Source organism: Trichomycterus rosablanca, chromosome 2 (assembly GCF_030014385.1).
Source record: "Trichomycterus rosablanca isolate fTriRos1 chromosome 2, fTriRos1.hap1, whole genome shotgun sequence".
NCBI lineage: Eukaryota > Metazoa > Chordata > Actinopteri > Siluriformes > Trichomycteridae > Trichomycterus > Trichomycterus rosablanca.
Window position 1 is genome coordinate 14420593 of NC_085989.1, and position 22648 is coordinate 14443240.

At 37.9% G+C, this 22648-nt stretch overlaps 1 protein-coding gene across 1 annotated transcript in view; it reads right to left on the reverse strand.

Annotated features, from left to right (window-relative positions):
* rab5aa (RAB5A, member RAS oncogene family, a) overlaps nt 1–22086 on the reverse strand; it is a 29013-nt gene extending 6927 nt beyond the window's left edge. The window contains exons 1-3 of the mRNA XM_063011660.1: nt 21955–22086; nt 9858–10082; nt 2825–2976 (exon numbers count right to left, since the gene is read on the reverse strand). Coding sequence (XP_062867730.1) covers nt 2825–2976; nt 9858–10023 — 318 coding nt within the window. The 5' untranslated portion in view covers nt 10024–10082; nt 21955–22086. The remainder of the gene's footprint in view (nt 1–2824; nt 2977–9857; nt 10083–21954) is intronic.
* Between the last annotated feature and the right edge of the window lie 562 nt (nt 22087–22648).

Below are 22648 nucleotides of genomic sequence, written 5' to 3' on the forward strand. Positions count from 1 at the left end.
TTCATAATAATAATCATTTTTGCTAAACACTAAGTCATGTGCTGGATTCATAAGGTTTACCTGCACTGAATGAACAGATTGATAAACACATTACCGTACCAAAAACATTATAGTGCAGGTACATGAAAAAGCATTCATTCATCTCTTATTTCATGAGTGATTAATAATTGATTCCTACATGTAATACATTAATGAATTCATTATGAATATGCACTAGTTCATTTTGTCTAATGTAAGTGGTGGACAAGGTACACAAACCATTTAGTTGAGTTAAAGTAGAGATATCCAAGGTAACATATTACTCCAGTAAAAGTAGTAGTAAAAGTAAAAATACTCTTTACCTCCACTAAAGTACTAAACTAAATTTACCTTCAAATGTACTTAAGTATGAAAGTAAAAGTATAATGATTTATTGTGGTTCTAATGTTTTATGATCATTTCTGTAACAAGACTCTTGATTAATCAACTCATTTTAGGTGAAAAGACTCGTGTGTCATTAATTAAGCTTAACTGACTAAGCTAAATTGGGTTATACCTATTAATTAAGATAAACATGTAACATTTAGTGCTGAGCAAATGCTAAACAATAACAGTATTAAGTATATTAATGACATTAAATTCATAATTTTTTTAAAACAAAGCAACATACAGCTAAAAATGTTTGATAAGTAGTGGAAATGAATGGGGCTCTATGGGTTGTTTGGAACTATACAGAGCTCCACAACCCGGAAGCTGCGCAGAAAATATGTCCCGCCCCCTTTCCAACGGTTCCCTATGGGAGTGTCGCCACTCTGTTCTCTCTACCGCTCTGATCTCAGTGTTTCATGGTTGATTCCCTCTTTTTGGACCATGCAAGGAAAGGAGCAGGATCCATCCTTATACCCTTATTGGTAAATTGCAAAAGGAACTAGTATTGAGTATGTTTTATTCATGTTTATGTAGTTCATGTTTATCAGTGTTTTGTTGTGTTTTTTATGAAGTCAAGCAAAGCTATAAAAAGTAGGTTTTAACCCTGTGACCTGTTTTTACAATCGACTTCAATTGACAATTGACTTAGTTAAGTAAAAAAGTAGGCACTGAATTACATTAATATAAACCTAAGTTTGCTTTTTCTGTTCCTATTCAGCAATAAATGTTCTGTTAAACCTGACTAGTCTTTCTTTTTATTGGTATTATTTATCGTTAGCCAACTGGCTAACCGTTAATTGGACTTTTAGTTTGCTCAAAATGGCTTCAAAACAGAATGACTGTGGATAAGGTTACCATAGCAACCCTCTGTGTTTTCAGTTCTTCTAAGGTAACTTACTTAACTGACCTATTGAGACTGTGTGATTAAGTAACATTATTTAAGTTAAATCTCATTATGAGAAGCGAATTTTAATAATTTTAACCTTTTAGCTTGGTTTAGCTCAGTTCGTTTTACTGAATCGGTTCTTTTAAATCATCCGTTTAAACGAATCGAAAAAAACTGAATCGATTGATTCATTAGGACTGTTAAGAGGCTGAGTGCATTCATAAGAATCGAAAGTTTGACTCCTTAATCACAGCTGCTTATTTGGCTCACATTCTACCTTAAACAGTACAACAGTGGATGCCTGGGTGGAACGAAAACTTCAAATAATTAGTTAACTCAAATATCACAGTCATAACTTGCATGAATTCAGAGAACTAATGTTATTTTTTATTATTTATCCACTCTGGAAGCAAAGGTATTCACTGAAACGAGTTGTTCGGAAGAATCGGTTCTTTAAATTGAATCGAATCGTTAGCAACATTGCCTAACATCATTAGCATTAAAGCTGGTAGTGGTGGATATACTTCATGGTAAAGCAACTAAATAAATAATAAAACTCTTCCAAAATTCATCATCCGATTTACTTTATTCTGGTAAAGCAAACATTTTAGCTTGTATTCTGTAACTGTAGTTTTCAAGTGACTTGTTTAATAATTTGTTAAACAGCCTATGTGAATATTACACAGCTGATGACAAATTTGGAGGAACATTAGTAGTTAGCTGATTACTCATTTGGTTGGTTGAATAATCGGAATGTTATTCAAAATATTAAATGTTGTAAATGTTTAATTCAGTTAATATTTTGTATTGTGTACACAAGATTGAGAGAGAATCACAGCACCTTGTAATGATATTTTTTTTGTCTTTCTTTTAGGACAAACAGACGTTTTACGAGTTCTTGTAACCATCTTTAAGAATGGGAAAGAACACAAGAAACTGCATTTGAATATTTAAAAGTGTGTTTGGGCCTTTACTATTTAGCCATTTGTACTTTCAATACATTCTTAATCCATTATTCATTACAAAATATTGAATATTTTAATACGTTTTTGTACCTTTAATGTTAAACTGTTTGTAATCTTGTTTTAATTTATTACTTGTCACAAAAAATGTTATTTAAACACTTGTAATATTATACAGTAAAATAAAATGGCTACAAATTTTTACACCTGTTTCCATTTGTATTAGTCTTTATTTTACCCATTTTCTTGATTACACATAATCAACACACATTGTGTGCTGAACAACACATTGTGTGTGTTAATTATCCTGACACAGTGGGTGTGCAAAAACAGAATGACACATTTACTGTGTTTAAATCAACACAGTATGTGTCGTCCCTGAGCACACTCATCACGTGTTGAAATTCCACACAGTGTGTGTCATTTTTAACACGTCTTTTTAGAGTGATATGACTTCTTTGGCACTAGCAGCTTGTTATTTTAAACAGGATACTGTGATGGATACATGCAAGCATTCATTTTCTCAATAAAAAGTACTAGTTAATAACTCGTCACTCCAGTGACTCACTTCATTGGTGATGTCGTACACAACAATAGCGGCCTGGGCACCTCTATAGTACATGGGAGCCAAGCTGTGGTAGCGCTCCTGCCCAGCTGTGTCCCAGATCTCAAACTTCACTGTTGTGTCATCCAAGCACACTGTCTGTGTCAGGAAGGCAGCTGAAATCAGTAAGAACTAAAATTAGGCAACGGTCAACTTTTAAAACAGGGTTTTGTGGTTTTTTTTTTTTTTGCCTGTGGGTAATTTGCGACCCACAGCACATGAAAGTGCAGCACACACTTCTATACTATAACCCCTTGTTCCTTTATATTGAAGCAAACCACCTTTTGGTCAATGTAGAAGCCTCAGTGTAGCCCTAAAACTACTGAATCTTAAACCATTAAAATAATATTTGTACAATAACTTTGTTTTTGTACAACTTTGATTTTTTTTTATTTATGATACAGTAAATATAATATAACCGAGCTAAAAACCTCTTTATATCTCTACCTCATTAAAACCAGGATATACTACAAATATACCAATTCGAAATGCCAGTGCCATCAGCCCTGTCCAAAGGCTTAAAATGACAACATCCAACAATGTGGCCTGCTGAAACCACATACAACTGTACTGAATAGGATGTAATTAAATCAGTGTACTACTCAGTGTTGCTAGTGCTTTTACTTACTATGTAATATGCAGCATGTAATCACACACTGCTTTTAGGCTTTTAAGCTTTTAAATCTTTTAAATAAGATAAGATAATAAGATAAGTTACTCATTTTTATAAGCACACTTTTACCACAAATACCATAAAATGCTATATAACATCAAAATGAAGTCAATTGTTCAACACAAAAGCTTTAGCATAAGCAATTGTTTTTGTTGTAAATAAATTAGTTTATTTAGTCAGTAAGCTGGTGTTATTGATATATTCAAAATAAATCTCTCAAGAGGTTTTACCCATACTCATTAAGTTATTTTAAAATTACAAATGTACCAATACAACAATTACAATCAGGACCAGGGCCTAGAAGGAAAATAAATCTATAAAATTCGACACATTTTCCAATTTACTAAAACAATTAATACAATAACAGGTTGACTATGACATGGATCATCAATGTGGTCCCTAAATGAATTAAACCATATGTACGCAATTCATTAAAAAAAATGCTACAGGTAAACAGATATATGCAAATGTTTATTCAAGCTACTGCTTGAGTAACAGTTCTCATGATTAACCTGTAATCTTTTAATTATATATATATATATATATATATATATATATATATATATATATACAGTGGGGGAAATAAGTATTTGATCCCCTGCTGATTTTGTAAGTTTACCCCCTTAGAGAAAGAGACCACTGTTGGTGCGATAATTCGAAAATGGAAGAAATACAAGATCACAGTCAATCACCCTCACTCTGGAGCTCCATGCAAGATCTCACCTGGTGGGGTAAGAATGATTCTGAGAAAGGTGAGGTCAGTCCATAATTACACGGGAGGAGCTTGTCAATGATCTCAAGGGAGCAGAGAAATGCTGGATATGACCCCAAGAACACCATCCCCACCGGGCATTTCTTTGCCTCCAAACACGGCGAGTGGAGTTGATGCCAAAGAGCTCAATTTTGGTCTCATCTGACCATATCACATTCTCCCAAGTTTTCTCTGAATCATTCAAGTGTTCATTGGTGAACTTCAGACGGGCCTGTACATGAGCCTTCTTGAGCAAAGGGACTTTGCGGGCACTGCAGGATCTCAATCCATTACGGCGAAGTGTGTTACTAATGGTTTTCTTGGTGACTGTGCTCCCAGCTCCCTTGAGATCATTGACAAGCTCCTCCCGTGTAATTCTGGACTGACCTCACCTTTCTCAGAATCATTCTTACCTCACCAGGTGAGATCTTGCATGGAGCTCCAGAGTGAGGGTGATTGACTGTGATCTTGTATTTCTTCCATTTTCGAATTATCGCACCAACAGTGGTCTCTTTCTCACCAAGCTTCTTGCTGATGGTCTTGTAGCCCATTCCAGCCTTGTGCAGGTCTACAATCTTGTCCCTGACGTCCTTTCATAGCTCTTTGGTCTTGCCCATGGTGGTCGAGAGATTTGAAGGGAAGAAACTGATTCTGTGACAGGAGTCTTTTATACAGGGACAGGAATCATTTGTGTGCCTCATGGGCACATAACCGGTCTGTGGGGGTCAGAATTCTTGCTGGTTGGTAGGGGATCAAATACTTATTTCCCTTAATGAAATACAAATTAATTTATAACTTTTATTTAATATTTTTTTTCTGGATTTTTTGTTGATATTCTGCAGTAATCCAGGCAAAAGGAGCCCCAACTAAGTATTGAGTGCTGTACATGTTCATACTTTTCAGTTGGCCAACATTTCTAAAAATCCTTTTGGTTTTTTAAGTATTATATATATTTATATTAGGGCTGTCAAACGATTAAAATTTTTAATCGCGATTAATCTCAGAATTTCATATAGTTAATCGCGATTAATCGCATTAAAAAAAAATCTGTGTAAATGTTATAGAAAACAAGGATTTTTAAGTGAAATGTTACAATTAAAATGGTGAACACATTTTATGCTAAATGTACTTATGTTAAAAACTGCTGGGACAAGAGAAAACTGTAAGGGAGTTTATTCACTCACATACTAGGCAGTAAATGTCAGATTGTAGGTTAGAATTTCTCCATCAGCAAACATTGTAGATCAGCGGTGCTTTAGGTGGGATAAGGTGTAGTTATTGTATCAGACTTGTCTGTGGTTGTATCGTGACGATGGTTTGATGGACGTTTCTACACGAAGTGAGTGTGTTTTGACCCTTTGGGGCTTCCATAGTTCATGAACTAACGTGCTTGACTCAGCTTTCCGGTATTCGGTACAGAAGAAGAAGTTAATTAAGTGTAATAAAGTGTTCTGCTCCCGACAACTTGTGAATATAGCGTGTATTTATTTCTTTATTATGCAAGTGCATCACTACCACGATCGGTTACATTATGTTAACAAACCGCAAATGAAAAACGGTGGCAAGTCCGACATTAAAACGTTTGTTCTACCAGTCAAGTCTCAACATGAACTAGAATTTGCGTTAATGGCACTAATTTTTTTAATCGCGTTAAATTGAGGTCGCGTTAATGCGTTATTATCGCGTTAACTTCGACAGCCCTAATTTATATATAATTGGTCTTAAGTAATATTCTATATATCTGAGATACTGAATTTGGGGTTTTCATTAGTTGTCAGTTATAATCATCAACATTAAAAGAAATAAACATTTGAAATATATCAGTCTGTGTGTAATGAATGAATATAATATACAAGTTTCACTTTTTGAATGGAATTACTGAAATAAGAGCAGAGCAGATGATCCTGAACTATGTATGATGCACAACGTTAATTATGTTATTTTAGGTCGTGAAGAGCTTTAACGATGGTTTCTGTACGATGGTTGATGAATGGTGATGTGATGGTTGGTGCTTTGTATCTCAAAGTCTGGATCAATCCACTGAGCTGTTAAGCTTAACATGGTCTTTATATATCACACGATCGGATCGGCTACATTTGGGAAATATCGCCGATAGCATATTTTGATTAAAAATCGGCCGATATCGATTTATATAAGAGATGGAACGACCGATTGGCTATAAATCGATATCGGCCGATTTTTAATCAAAATATGCTATCGGCGATATTTCCCAAATGTAGCCGATCCGATCGTGTGATATATAAAGACCATGTTAAGCTTAACAGCTCAGTGGATTGATCCAGACTTTGAGATACAAAGCACCAACCATCACATCACCATTCATCAACCATCGTACAGAAACCATCGTTAAAGCTCTTCACGACCTAAAATAACATAATTAACGTTGTGCATCATACATAGTTCAGGATCATCTGCTCTGACTGACAGAAAACTTTTAGCTCCACAGACGGAACGAGTCTGACTCGGTTACAGATCTGTGGTAATAGCAGTTTAATTAAGCTTTTTAATTGAGCTTTTTAATGTAAGAGAGTCACACAAAATGTTCTGTAGTAGCTGGTGTTTATTTAAAACCACGACATTAATTAATAACAGTAAACACGGAGAGATAACTGAGAAGAGAAACTTACGCTTCGCATAAAATGAATCGACTCATGAATCACTTATATCGTTACTGTGAACAGAGCGTCTCTCTTATTAAGGCACACACGTGAATGCTTCCGTCACCGGTTTATCTTCACTGTTCGTCCTATTTTTAAGGTTTTTTCAGACTGAACTGTATAGCATCTAACCTGAGTGTGTGTGTGTGGTCAGTTAGACTAATGAGATATGTCTCCTGTGGGTGAAAAATGAATTGCTTTAGTTTTAGAAGTAAAAAAATCTCGCAATGCCGCCACACCCCCTGGTCAAGCACTCACGCCCCACAGGTTGAACACCCCCCCCCCCCCCCCCACCCCCCCGTTTATTTTTTAATCACTGCATTTACAAATGTAAGTATAGACTTTAATAGGCAAAGTAAAAAAGTCAATCAACAACATCCAGAAATCTCTGGACTAAAGCTCATATAAAATGAACTTACTTAAAATGGAAATGTGCAGTGGTATCATGATTTGAGGAAAATATCATATCATACCTATGAGGAAAAGGACCATCCCAATTGTTACCAACACAAAGTTGGCTAATATGTAAAGGCACCATTAATCCTAAGGGTTATATAAACATTTTGGAGTAATATGCTGCCATCAAGATATTTCTTGCAATGCCAAGCCAAATTCTGCATGTTACAACAGTATGGCTTTGTAGTAAAGGAGTGCATTCCAGTCCTGTCTCCCATCTCCCTATCTCTCATAATTTCTGCCACATGCCACTGAACTGTTACATACAACAGAAAAGCAGCTAGTGATATACAAAACAAGAAACTACAAATACAACTACAAAAATTGGTGTCTTCAGTTCCCGAATGATTTCTGAATGATGTAAAAAAAGTAAGGTGATGTAACACAGTGGTAAGCTTGCCCCTATCCCTGTTTCAAAAAATATAAATTTGGAATGACTTTATACACCAAACAGCCAATATTTTACCAATCACCAATATATTAAAACTAGAGATGTACCGATCGGGGTTTTTGACGCCGATTTCGATCTCCGATTTCTTTTCAGAGCAATCGGCCGATAGCCGATTCCGATGGGGGGGTGGGTGTTCAACCTGTGGGGCGCGAGTGCCTGACCAGGGGGTGTGGCGGCATTGCAAGATTTTTTTGCTTCTAAAACTAAAGCAATTAATTTTTCACCCACGGGAGACATATCTCATTAGTCTAACTGACCACACACACACGCAGGTTAGATGTTATACAGTTCAGTCTGAAAAAACCTTAAAAATAGGACGAACAGTGAAGATAAACCGGTGATGGAAGCATTCACGTGTGTGTGCCTTTAAGAGAGATGTTCTGTTCACAGTATCGATATAAGTGATTCATGAGTCGATTCATTTTATGCGAAGCGTAAGTTTCTCTTCTCAGTTATCTCTCCGTGTTTACTGTTATTAATTAATGTCGTGGTTTTAAATAAACACCAGCTACTACAGAACATTTTGTGTGACTCTCTTACATTAAAAAGCTCAATTAAAAAGCTTAATTAAACTGCTATTACCACAGAGCGGTAACCGAGTCAGACTCGTTCCGTCTGTGGAGCTAAAAGTTTTCTGCCAGTCAGAGCAGATGATCCTGAACTATGTATGATGCTCAACGTTAATTATGTTATTTTAGGTCGTGAAGAGCTTTCATGATGGTTTCTGTACGATGGTTGATGAATGGTGATGTGATGGTTGGTGCTTTGTATCTCAAAGTCTGGATCAATCCACTGAGCAGTTAAGCTTAACATGGTCTTTATATATCACACGATCGGATCGGCTACATTTGGGAAATATCGCCAATAGCATATTTTGATAAAAAATCGGCAGATATCGATTTATAGCCGATCGATCGTTCCATCTCTAATTAAAACCATCGCCAGTTGAAGTTACACTAACACCTGTCAGGAGGGAAATTTATTCAGCAAGTGAACAGTCAGTTCACATGGCTCATTGATGCACAGGGTAAGTGAAGTCTAGCATGCCTGGTCCAATTCCACAAAAGAGCTACTGCAGCACAGATTGCTCATGAAACTGCTCTAAACATTCATGCTGGCAAGACATCAGAACACAATGCGTATAAGGCTGCGAAGAAACAGACTGGTCAGAGTGACCCCTGTCCAGCACCACAATGGGCATGTAAGCAAATAAACCATGTATCAACGGAAGAAGATGGCCTGCTCTGATAAATCCCCTTTTACATCATGTGAAAGGCTAGGTGAGTATTGCCTACCTAGAAAAGAGATGGCACCAGCATGTACTGTGGAAAAAAAAAAACAAGCCAGTAGAGGCAGTGTGATTCTCTGGGCAATGAAACCTTAGGTCCTGGCATTCATGAGAAAGTGACTTGAAAAACCTACTTAAACACAGGTGCCAAACAAGTACACCTCTTCAGGGCAACGGTAGTTCCTAACAGCAGTGGCCTCTCTCAGCTGAATTACGGGCCTTGACATGAATTATGGTTAGAGCAAAATGACAGATTATAATGTGTTGGCTTGGCATCCAAATGTTAGAGATCTAAAACTGACTGATACTTCACATTTCAAACTATGTCTTCATAAACAATGTTTTTAAACACCCTAAATAAAGCATAAGGGTTTTATTTAGACAGTTGTCCTAAATCTTTTTTTTAGCACAATAGGGCAGGCCACACCTCTACGTGTTGCAGGCCACAGGTTGATTACCCTGAGTTAATAGGGCATTTTTGTACTTATTTACCTAATGGGCATTTTGAACCCTAAAATGTATAGGTTGGACCCTACAAATTTCAATAAAGTAGTATACATGATTTTCATTAAACTAATGTGTAAATACAATGAGATCATTGACGGCAGATTTTACAGCAGCTATCATGCAGAATAAATATGTTAAGCCATTCTCAGATTTGATTTGCACATCCCCATCTCTTACCCAAATGGTTGCTTACCTCCTATTGTGCTCTCCTGAAACTCATGAAACTGGCCTTTGACAAAACGCAGGACAAGACTGGACTTGCCAACAGCAGACTCTCCCAGCAGGACTAGTTTAAACTGGCAGATCTTATTGCCAGCATTGGGGCCGTTGGGCCGGGTTGCTGCTCCCCGATTGGCCATGACAGCTGTCAGTGTCCCCTTCTCCTTTAGATACAATCACTTTTCTATTCCAGGAAGAGCTACAAAGTTGTAAAAATGAAGAAAAAATAAATAAATAAATATAAATATATATATATATATATATATATATATATATATATATATACAGTGTATCACAAAAGTGAGTACACCCCTCACATTTCTGCAGATATTTAAGTATATCTTTTCATGGGACAACACTGACAAAATGACACTTTGACACAATGAAAAGTAGTCTGTGTGCAGCTTATATAACAGTGTAAATTTATTCTTCCCTCAAAATAACTCAATATACAGCCATTAATGTCTAAACCACCGGCAACAAAAGTGAGTACACCCCTTAGTGAAAGTTCCTGAAGTGTCAATATTTTGTGTGGCCACCATTATTTCCCAGAACTGCCTTAACTCTCCTGGGCATGGAGTTTACCAGAGCTTCACAGGTTGCCACTGGAATGCTTTTCCACTCCTCCATGACGACATCACGGAGCTGGCGGATATTCGAGACTTTGCGCTCCTCCACCTTCCGCTTGAGGATGCCCCAAAGATGTTCTATTGGGTTTAGGTCTGGAGACATGCTTGGCCAGTCCATCACCTTTACCCTCAGCCTCTTCAGTAAAGCAGTGGTCGTCTTAGAGGTGTGTTTGGGGTCATTATCATGCTGGAACACTGCCCTGCGACCCAGTTTCCGGAGGGAGGGGATCATGCTCTGCTTCAGTATTTCACAGTACATATTGGAGTTCATGTGTCCCTCAATGAAATGTAACTCCCCAACACCTGCTGCACTCATGCAGCCCCAGACCATGGCATTCCCACCACCATGCTTGACTGTAGGCATGACGCACTTATCTTTGTACTCCTCACCTGATTGCCGCCACACATGCTTGAGACCATCTGAACCAAACAAATTAATCTTGGTCTCATCAGACCATAGGACATGGTTCCAGTAATCCATGTCCTTTGTTGACATGTCTTCAGCAAACTGTTTGCAGGCTTTCTTGTGTAGAGACTTCAGAAGAGGCTTCCTTCTGGGGTGACAGCCATGCAGACCAATTTGATGTAGTGTGCGGCGTATGGTCTGAGCACTGACAGGCTGACCCCCCACCTTTTCAATCTCTGCAGCAATGCTGACAGCACTCCTGCGCCTATCTTTCAAAGACAGCAGTTGGATGTGACGCTGAGCACGTGCACTCAGCTTCTTTGGACGACCAACGCGAGGTCTGTTCTGAGTGGACCCTGCTCTTTTAAAACGCTGGATGATCTTGGCCACTGTGCTGCAGCTCAGTTTCAGGGTGTTGGCAATCTTCTTGTAGCCTTGGCCATCTTCATGTAGCGCAACAATTCGTCTTTTAAGATCCTCAGAGAGTTCTTTGCCATGAGGTGCCATGTTGGAACTTTCAGTGACCAGTATGAGAGAGTGTGAGAGCTGTACTACTAAATTGAACACACCTGCTCCCTATGCACACCTGAGACCTAGTAACACTAACAAATCACATGACATTTTGGAGGGAAAATGACAAGCAGTGCTCAATTTGGACATTTAGGGGTGTAGTCTCTTAGGGGTGTACTCACTTTTGTTGCCGGTGGTTTAGACATTAATGGCTGTATATTGAGTTATTTTGAGGGAAGAGTAAATTTACACTTTTATATAAGCTGCACACAGACTACTTTTCATTGTGTCAAAGTGTCATTTTGTCAGTGTTGTCCCATGAAAAGATATACTTAAATATCTGCAGAAATGTGAGGGGTGTACTCACTTTTGTGATACACTGTATATATATACACAGTGTATCACAAAAGTGAGTACACCCCTCACATTTCTGCAAATATTTTATTATATCTTTTCATGGGACAACACTATAGAAATAAAACTTGGATATAACTTAGAGTAGTCAGTGTACAACTTGTATAGCAGTGTAGATTTACTGTCTTCTGAAAATAACTCAACACACAGCCATTAATGTCTAAATGGCTGGCAACATAAGTGAGTACACCCCACAGTGAACATGTCCAAATTGTGCCCAAAGTGTCAATATTTTGTGTGACCACCATTATTATCCAGCACTGCCTTAACCCTCCTGGGCATGGAATTCACCAGAGCTGCACAGGTTGCTACTGGAATCCTCTTCCACTCCTCCATGATGACATCACGGAGCTGGTGGATGTTAGACACCTTGAACTCCTCCACCTTCCACTTGAGGATGCGCCACAGGTGCTCAATTGGGTTTAGTCCATCACCTTTACCTTCAGCTTCCTCAGCAAGGCAGTTGTCATCTTGGAGGTTTTCGAAGGGAGGGGATCATGCTCTGTTTCAGAATGTCACAGTACATGTTGGAATTCATGTTTCCCTCAATGAACTGCATGAACATGCTGGACACCATCTGAGCCAAACAAGTTTATCTTGGTCTCGTCAGACTACAGGGCATTCCAGTAATCCATGTTCTTGGACTGCTTGTCTTCAGCAAACTGTTTGCAGGCTTTCTTGTGCGTCAGCTTCCTTCTGGGATGACGACCATGCAGACCGAGTTGATGCAGTGTGCGGCGTATGGTCTGAGCACTGACAGGCTGACCGCCCACGTCTTCAACCTCTGCAGCAATGCTGGCAGCACTCATGTGTCTATTTTTTAAAGCCAACCTCTGGATATGACGCCGAACACGTGGACTCAACTTCTTTGGTCGACCCTGGCGAAGCCTGTTCCGAGTGGAACCTGTCCCGGAAAACCGCTGTATGACCGTGGCCACCATGCTGTAGCTCAGTTTCAGGGTGTTAGCAATCTTCTTATAGCCCAGGCCATCTTTGTGGAGAGCAACAATTCTATTTCTCACATCCTCAGAGAGTTCTTTGCCATGAGGTGCCACGTTGAATATCCAGTGGCCAGTATGAGAGAATATATATATACAGTGTATCACAAAAGTGAGTACACCCCTCACATTTCTGCAAATATTTCATTATATCTTTTCATGGGACAACACTATAGACATGAAACTTGGATATAACTTAGAGTAGTCAGTGTACAGCTTGTATAGCAGTGTAGATTTACTGTCTTCTGAAAATAACTCAACACACAGCCATTAATGTCTAAATAGCTGGCAACATAAGTGAGTACACCCCACAGTGAACATGTCCAAATTGTGCCCAAATGTGTCGTTGTCCCTCCCTGGTGTCATGTGTCAAGGTCCCAGGTGTAAATGGGGAGCAGGGCTGTTAAATTTGGTGTTTTGGGTACAATTCTCTCATACTGGCCACTGGATATTCAACATGGCACCTCATGGCAAAGAACTCTCTGAGGATGTGAGAAATAGAATTGTTGCTCTCCACAAAGATGGCCTGGGCTATAAGAAGATTGCTAACACCCTGAAACTGAGCTACAGCATGGTGGCCAAGGTCATACAGCGGTTTTCCAGGACAGGTTCCACTCGGAACAGGCTTCGCCAGGGTCGACCAAAGAAGTTGAGTCCACGTGTTCGGCGTCATATCCAGAGGTTGGCTTTAAAAAATAGACACATGAGTGCTGCCAGCATTGCTGCAGTGGTTGAAGACGTGGGAGGTCAACCTGTCAGTGCTCAGACCATACGCCGCACACTGCATCAACTCGGTCTGCATGGTCGTCATCCCAGAAGGAAGCTGACGCACAAGAAAGCCTGCAAACAGTTTGCTGAAGACAAGCAGTCCAAGAACATGGATTACTGGAATGCCCTGTGGTCTGACGAGACCAAGATAAACTTGTTTGGCTCAGATGGTGTCCAGCATGTGTGGCGGCGCCCTGGTGAGAAGTACCAAGACAACTGTATCTTGCCTACAGTCAAGCATGGTGGTGGTAGCATCATGGTCTTGGGCTGCATGAGTGTTGCTGGCACTGGGGAGCTGCAGTTCATTGAGGGAAACATGAATTCCAACATGTACTGTGACATTCTGAAACAGAGCATGATCCCCTCCCTTCGAAAACTGGGCCTCATGGCAGTTTTCCAACAGGATAACGACCACAAACACAACCTCCAAGATGACAACTGCCTTGCTGAGGAAGCTGAAGGTAAAGGTGATGGACTAAACTCAATTGAGCACCTGTGGCGCATTCTCAAGTGGAAGGTGGAGGAGTTCAAGGTGTCTAACATCCACCAGCTCCGTGATGTCATCATGGAGGAGTGGAAGAGGATTCCAGTGGCAACCTGTGCAGCTCTGGTGAATTCCATGCCCAGGAGGGTTAAGGCAGTGCTGGATAATAATGGTGGTCACACAAAATATTGACACTTTGGGCACAATTTGGACATGTTCACTGTGGGGTGTACTCACTTATGTTGCCAGCTATTTAGACATTAATGGCTGTGTGTTGAGTTATTTTCAGAAGATAGTAAATCTACACTGCTATACAAGTTGTACACTGACTACTCTAAGTTATATCCAAGTTTTATTTCTATAGTGTTGTCCCATGAAAAGATATAATAAAATATTTGCAGAAATGTGAGGGGTGTACTCACTTTTGTGATACACTGTATATATATATATATATATATATATATATATATATATATATATATATATATATATATATATATATATATATAGCAGTTTCACAACAACCAAAATACTTCATTAATTTCTCTCATCTGGTTACCTAGCTCAGATCTTGACTTAAACATAAAGGTATTTGCTTTTACTTGGTGATTTGGCTAAAACAGTGAACAAATAAGGAATAAAGCAAGAAGTAAAGTAAAATGGAAGGAACCTAGATACAGTGGTGGTGTGATTTAAGGAAAAGGGGCCTGAAAACCTCGTAGGTGATTATTTTGGTCCACGTTATGCACATCCTGGGATACTTCAACAACAACCATTTAATCAGGCACGTGCACAGACATTTTTGGGGGCAGGTGCTGAAGCCAAAAAAAAGGGCACCCATCGCCAAAATTATTAATAAAATTTAAAAAAAACAAACACAGTAGGATATTTAACTTATATATTTATTTTTGTTAACACAATCAATACACATTTAATCAAATAACTCAAATTATCAAATTGCATATATAACTGAAAAACAGACAAAAACAAGGCCATATTGTGCGTGCTTTTTAATAACCAAACAACTGGTATTGATACATCTCCCTTATTTGCTTTACTGGTAGATGGCCTAATCCAGGATAAAAGAGAGCTGCTACCCTGAGCTGCTTGCTGTAGTTCCTTTTCTTTCTGCTTTTGTAACCTTTCTTTTCTTGGCATTATGCTGCAAAATTTGTAAATGAGATAAATCAATGTTGTGCATAATAATCAAGAGTGACTCACTGAATCTCCATAAAGGGGAGAACACAGTATACATCATTTTACTGTTTTCTGACAGAGTTGAAGCATTACACTAATAACATACCATTACTAGTATCAATTTACCTCACCAGACTGTCATGTAGCTCAACTTAAGACCTACCTTTGATTTCAAATCAGAAACCCACTTTGGGTAGTTAATGTTAACAATGGGCCTTTTATTATGCCAATAAAATCAAAGACAGCTAAATAACATTTTCCTATATATTTATTCATTTTCATTTTTTGTATGATGTTCTATATCATAGAGCATTATATTTAGCCTTCTACATATATTAGTTTGTAATGTTAATTACCTAGCAAAATTATTCCTCATTTGTAAACCTCAACTGTTGAAGTATAAATGCTTGAAAATAAAACTCCTTGACTAAAGGTGATCTTTCCTACACAGCGTTTTGGCCAGGATGCTTTAATTATAAAATATTGTATGTTTGTATCTATTTTCAACACTTTACTGTGAGAGCTACTTGACATTCTCCTGCAAAATGTTTGTGCTCATGCTTTTTTTTCTTCAGGCTTTCACATCAAAATAAGAAAGATTTTAAATAAAACAAAACTAGTGAACTTGTCTCATTTGTAAAACAGTAAAACTGTCTTTAAATTCTCTGTCTGTCTGTGGGCTGCAGTTTGTCCCCCTCCCCCTTCATTAAACATGACAAACGTCAGTAAACAGCTGGACAAGGCTTTGAAATCACGTATTTCATGACTCATGAGTACAAAATGTGTAGGCTATGCGTTATGCATGGATGCTCTTTGTATGAATTACCTGTCTGTCTGATGCTGCGGGTCAGAGCAGAACTGTGTAGCAGCGGTTTGGCCTGGCGCTCAGCACTGAATGAGTGCTGACCGGAGGAGGAGAAGGGAGGGGCAAGACAGGGATCAGATCGGGGGAGAATTCTCACAAGAACTCAAATAAATGCCCGTCAGATATCAAAACACTTTTGGGGGTAATTTTTATTTTTAAATATTGATGAATGTAGAAAAAATTGGGCTCCAGCAGAAAGGGCACTTTTCTCATCAAGGGCAAAAGGGCAGGTGCTTGAGCACCACTAGGGGTCTCTCTGTGCACGTGCCTGCATTTAATGATTATGTTAAAACTTTTGTTTGTCTATTAAAACTAGTGGTGATGATAATTAACCAATAAACAACAGTGGAGTGGTCACACGGTGTAATAGGCTCATTTAAATAAGGGATGTTTTCGTACTCCAAACCTCTCTAAGCAGATTGCTAGTTGTTGAGTTGTTTGCATTAACTTAGTACTGCCCCTGCCTGTACTAAACATCTTCAAACATCAGTCTGTGCTATACTGAACCTTATCTTCTAATTAAAACTGACTTTAGTTTTTACCCAGATGAACGACAAAAGTGTAAATCGTGGCACTGAAATACAAAAAAATAAATAAATACAAAAGCTTATTTTAGCAACTGGCACTGCAGGCAAAGCTTGTCAGAAAGTTAGCTATAACTAAATCCACCCATTTAGAGGGACAATATGATTGACCAATTGTACTGTTATTTGAAATTGGTCAGCAACAGCTGAGAGTAGGGCTGTCGCGCTAACCGCAATTTTGAAATATCGCGGTATAGACCAGCCAACCGCAGGGCATGCCAAGCAACCGCAACACCGCGGTGTTCACGTTTTTTCTTTCTTTCTTCTATTTTTTTTTGTTTATATTGTTGCAGGTCCATCTTGTTTTACGCTTACATTCGGGCGTAATAAATGTTAAATGAATTCATAATGAAAATGAGCTAGGAGCGTCATTTTCCTGCAACCTGTTCTCATGCGTTGCTGCTGAGTGTCAGGCTTTGTGTTTTAAAATGTAAACAATCGCAACAGGAATTATAGGCAAGTTTATTAATGATCAAATTGAGTTCACACTCAATAAATACTTGTAATTTAGACTATATTCAAACAGCCTTGGTGAACTAAAACACTTAATGACGGTTAATATGGCATTGCAGCCTGCAAATATTCTCTTTCTGGTCTTGCTGGAATTATTTAAATGTATTTTTTCGTTGAATAAAAATGTATTGAAACGAATAATAACTTGAAATGTAGTATATATTGTTATGTTAATTATATCTACTAAATAGATAGTTTGTCGCATTGTAAAGTCGCATGCAGGTACAGTACACGTGTATTAGTGTAACGAGCCCCATCAGAGAGAGTTTTAGTACCGAGGGGAACATCGCTACCCCACTCAGATTCTCTCTAAACCACATCAGATGAACGTGTTGGTTCTTCTAGCGCGCATAATAACGCAGGTTTAAACTCTTACAGACTTTATTATATTTCTTTTTTACCATATTTTGATTAGATGTGTATTTACAATATTTAGCCTAAACACTTTTTTTTTTCGTTTCACACTGTATATCTAGCCTAGGAGCTAAATTTAAACCTTTTTTTAATAGAGAAAAGACGCGCATCCCTGCTCTGTTCTGTATTTAACATTAAACACGCATTTCATTGGTCTTAAAGCTGTCTCATCTTTGTCATTATAAAGCAATAATATACCGAATCATAGCCTAACAATAAAGCTTGTTTATATAGCTCTAAAATGCAGATTAATTAAGTAATTTTCAAAAACAAAAAAAAATGGCGATATTACCGCATACCGCAATATTGAGACAGGTTGAATATCGCAAGGGGAAATTCTTTCACCGCGACAGCCCTAGCTGAGAGACTATTTAACCATTCACACCTCACACACAAATGAACAGTTATTATATTATAAATCAAACAGCAAAATAAAAAAATCAATCTTTAACCAACTGGTTTCTTTGCATTTAACACAGTGGTAACATACCACGTCCCAATTTTCTGAAATTGTTAATAACTGCCAACTGTATAATGGATAACATTTGTATGTAGTGATGATTTAAAAAAATTATTTGTGACAGTTCTGTGTCAGAAACAACACAGAGTGCAATATTAAACCTAATGCATTTTGGTACACTGGTATATTTAATTTAAACAGAATTACCGAACAAGTAACTATGCAGCAATTACACTCACATGCAAACTAACACATCATGAGTCTAAATCTCCATGCTAATATTTAATTTGATGTCTAGCCAGACATGTAATCATTGTGCCAAAATTACAGCCCGCCATCTGCCTGAAATAATAATAACAATACGCTGCGTTTATATAGTGCCTTTCTAATACCCAAGGTTGCTGAGAAAGTACTGAGACAAAATGTAGGTTTTTATCTAAGTTTTAAAAGATGAAAATCATAGCATAAGCGCACACTTTGTGGTAATGAATTCCATAGCATGGATGCCATAATGCTGAATGATCTACCACCAGCAGTAAATAGGCTGAATTTAGGTACAGACAAAAGACCACATCCAGAAGACCATGCAGGACAGTAAGGCTGTAGAGGTTCAGATAAATAGAATGGTGACGAGATTCATGCAAATGCAATGTTTGGCACCAGATGACTAATATAGTCATTGTTTTCACAAGTGGTGGTGTTTAATAACTAGGCGTGTTCAGGCAACAAAAATGACAGACTAAGCACATACACCCACACACAATTTTGCTAAATATATGCACATTCAAATATCACATCCATTTGTAACTGCTCAATATTCCATCCAAAAATGTGGGTTTATTATGAATTAGGTCTCTGGCACTAAAACAGCTTCTACTACATTTTGGAACATAATGGTGTTGATTTGCTTCTATCCAGCCACAAGAGCATGAAATCCCTACTCCGATCTACCTCAGCGTAGGCATTCCAATTAATACACAGGATGTTGAATAGGGTCAAGGTAAAGGCTCTTTAAGGGTCAGTTAATTTTTTCCACAACAATGTCCAACTGATCGTTGTATTACCTTAACTGTTTGCACAAGGGTGGCACAGTAACAGAGCTGGTAGTGTACCTGACAGTGACATGGGACCTAAATACCTGGGCTCAAACCTTACCTCTGTCATTGTCTATAAAATGTTTCAGTGTTAACCTGGGTTTCTCCAGGTATTGTGGTTTCCTCCCACCTTCAAAATATGAAGAATGTAAGTTGTAATGGATGGTCACCCCCTACAGGTAGTTTTTTCGACTTTTAGTGTCTCAATGCCCCATTTAGGACAAAGTGGTTACAAAAGCCACTGTGGTAGCTCTTTTCTGGCATATGCCAGTGCAAGATCCTTTATTCAGAGAACAAGATGTTCATACATTATACTAGTTTCCAATGGTCCAGAGCCCAGTGGTTGTCTGATTTACACCACTCCAGACTATGCTTGCTGAGCATATTACTAAATGAGCTACTTTTGTTCAAACGGCTTTCTCATACAAAGCAATTAATCGTTGGAATGCTCTCTTAATCTATAATAGATTATTTTACCCCTCTTTTTTAAAAGAATTTATGTATTTTGAGATTTTGATTGAATATGGGTATTTTTAGTATTGGTAATGTGTTTACCTGCCGGGGGACTGCACATCGAAATTAGCTTGTTAGTGAACTCTGGTGTAATGTATTTGTGCATGGTCCCTGACAAATAAATAAAATAAAAATAAATATTGACAATTAAATATCTTCCACGGAGTGGTGTGCTGGGGTGGTGCAATATCGGAGAGAGACAGAAAAAGACTAAACAAGCTTATCAAGAAAGCAAGCTCTGTCTTGAACTGTCCTCTCGAACCTGTAGAGGAGGTGAGAGAAAGGAGGATGATAGCCAAGCTGTCATCCATCCTGGACATCACCACACATCCACTACATGAGTCTGTAGGAGACCTAACAAGCTCCTTCAGTACCAGACTCCTCCACCCCCTGTGTAAGAAGGAGCGCTACCACAGGTCCTTTATTCCAGCAGCCCTCAGAGCTTACAACAGTAATAATATATAATAATGTCACTCATACCTATTCTTTCATGTTCATGGTGTAATAACAAGCGCAATATGTAATTTATTTACAATAAGTGCAATAACCTAATATATTTTGCATATTTCTAATGTATATATTATTTTTCTGATATTTTTTTTTTTAGAGTAAACAACCACACACTATGTGTGCAATATTTTTTACTTAGTTGTATTTCTTTCTGTTTTTCCTGTCTTCATACTGCTGTAACAAGTTAATTTCCCTAAGGGGATCAATAAAGTCTTATCTTATCAATTATTTTTTATCTGATTAAAGAAATGTCATTTGAATTCCATCGACTGACAACATTTCGATTAGAAGCAGAGCTCCAACTACTCAATTAATCATCAGCACCTTGGAAAGAAAATTGGTGTTCTGCCAAATTCTGACGAGCAGAATCTGACCCTGATGTGGTCTGACAGTGAAAAGGCAGTTTGCTAGTGTGACCTAGTGGCTAGTGTGTTGCATGCACACTGGGACTTTTGTCCACACAGTCAGATTAGGACTAATGTTGACTAATCATTGTGCCAAATAATTCATAGATTAAATGCTTTGACCAATGATATTTTTAAAAAGATGGCAAAGTGAAATTATTATGATGTAGTCATTGTCAAAGGATATGTAAAACCGTTAAACTTGATGATCAATTGCATTTATCTAAAATTACAATAAGCTAAAAAAAATTTAATTGTTATGATAGTCACACAAACAGAAGAACAATTCACTGTGTTGGCATGTTAATGTGTGTTGTAATAGGTTAGAAGTTTTAGTATGCATTCAGTACTCGGGGTTCCAGTTCACTTTCTAGGTTCACTTTCTAGTTGAGCTTGTGTAGCTCCTAGGCTTATCCAGTCTAAAATACCAACAGCTACAGTTGAAATGCAGATAGCAGAGTCACAATTTGATTAGTTAACTTGCTGGCATCCTATGAGTGTTGCATTAGGTTACATAGCTCCTCAGTAAGGCTTATTCTTTTAATGTTTGTCTATGAAATTGTTACATTTTATGCACAAGTTTAAATTAGGATAAACGTGCAAAAGTTTAAAGACACCTATTAGTAATCACTGATAGTGTTTCCTGATAACATTCGAGAAATGTGATGAATCAGGGTGGATAATGCCTTTCTGCGGACACTGCTCACTCTGTCCCTTTTACTGGCGAAGCAAAGGACACTTGGCAGATCTGTAACCTTCCGATTTATTTGTCCTTAATTTCTCGGTTTCTTATGTTTTCCAAAACATCTAAATAAAAGGGCCGCCATTTTTTCAACACAACATCTTTATAATCTTGTTTATATCCAGACAGCTGACACAACAAAAAGCTGACACATGATCTCGCTTAATACTAAAAATAAGTCATGGCTCTAGTATGATTTACATGTCAGTGTTGTATTTTGGGGCACAAATTAGGGTGAAAGTGATAAGCAAACAATAGCTAGCAATTAAGATCACATCGAGTAGGTAGCTATCAAGCTTTAGCACAAAGCTAACCATTCAGTAACTGTAAATATAGAGCACACCTATATAAGAACAACGTCTATGTGAGCAGTTAAAAACATTTCAGATAGTGAGCAGATTGTAGAGTAAATGATATGTCCAGTTCTTCTCTTATCGCCAGTACTAAAACACCAGGGCCTCCTAATTACTGCCGCTATGTATAACAGCTAGCTAATCATGCTAACTAAGCAGGATACGTCAGTGAAGAGAAACTTCTTTGTACTAAAGATCATTCGGTAGTTTTACCTGTATGACAGTAGGTAGATCTGATACAGTAGTATCTGATGAATGTGCCGGAATAAACTGAAGTTTATGTAGAATATAAAGTTAAAAATTTCAGAAGAGTTTTAGCACTGATCACCTCCCTGTTTTCTCTTCTTCCCTTTACAACCAAAACACAAGCCAGTACTTCCGCCCCTCTCTGCCGCGAAAGACGGAACGACTGCCCTGTCGTGACGTGTTACCCGTAAAACCCTCAGTGACAAAATGATCTAGAAATAAATAAATAAAAAGATCTAGAGATAAAAAGAGATCTACAGATTAAAAAATGATCTACAGATGAGAATGGACACGTTTTAGTAAAACACACTATTGCAAAAGAATCAGCTGAGGAGAAGCAGGTACTTTTGCTTCACTTTTGTTTCTGTCATTTTTATATTTTAATGCATTTTACTTAAAATTTACACACAATATCGATTTTTATACTTATCTAATTTATACTTATGCACATTTTTTACGCATTAGTAATTACTTACGTACTTACTTAATTACTATTTTAATTGCATTTGATTTATTGATGTATGTGTATTAACATTACAGTAATATATTTTACCTTTTTAGGAAGTCTTGCAATCATATATGACTTCCTGTTTTGGTTTGATGAGCCAAACCAAGATCAAGATTTTGGCCTTTTCCATTTCAGTTCAGTTCTAAACCACAA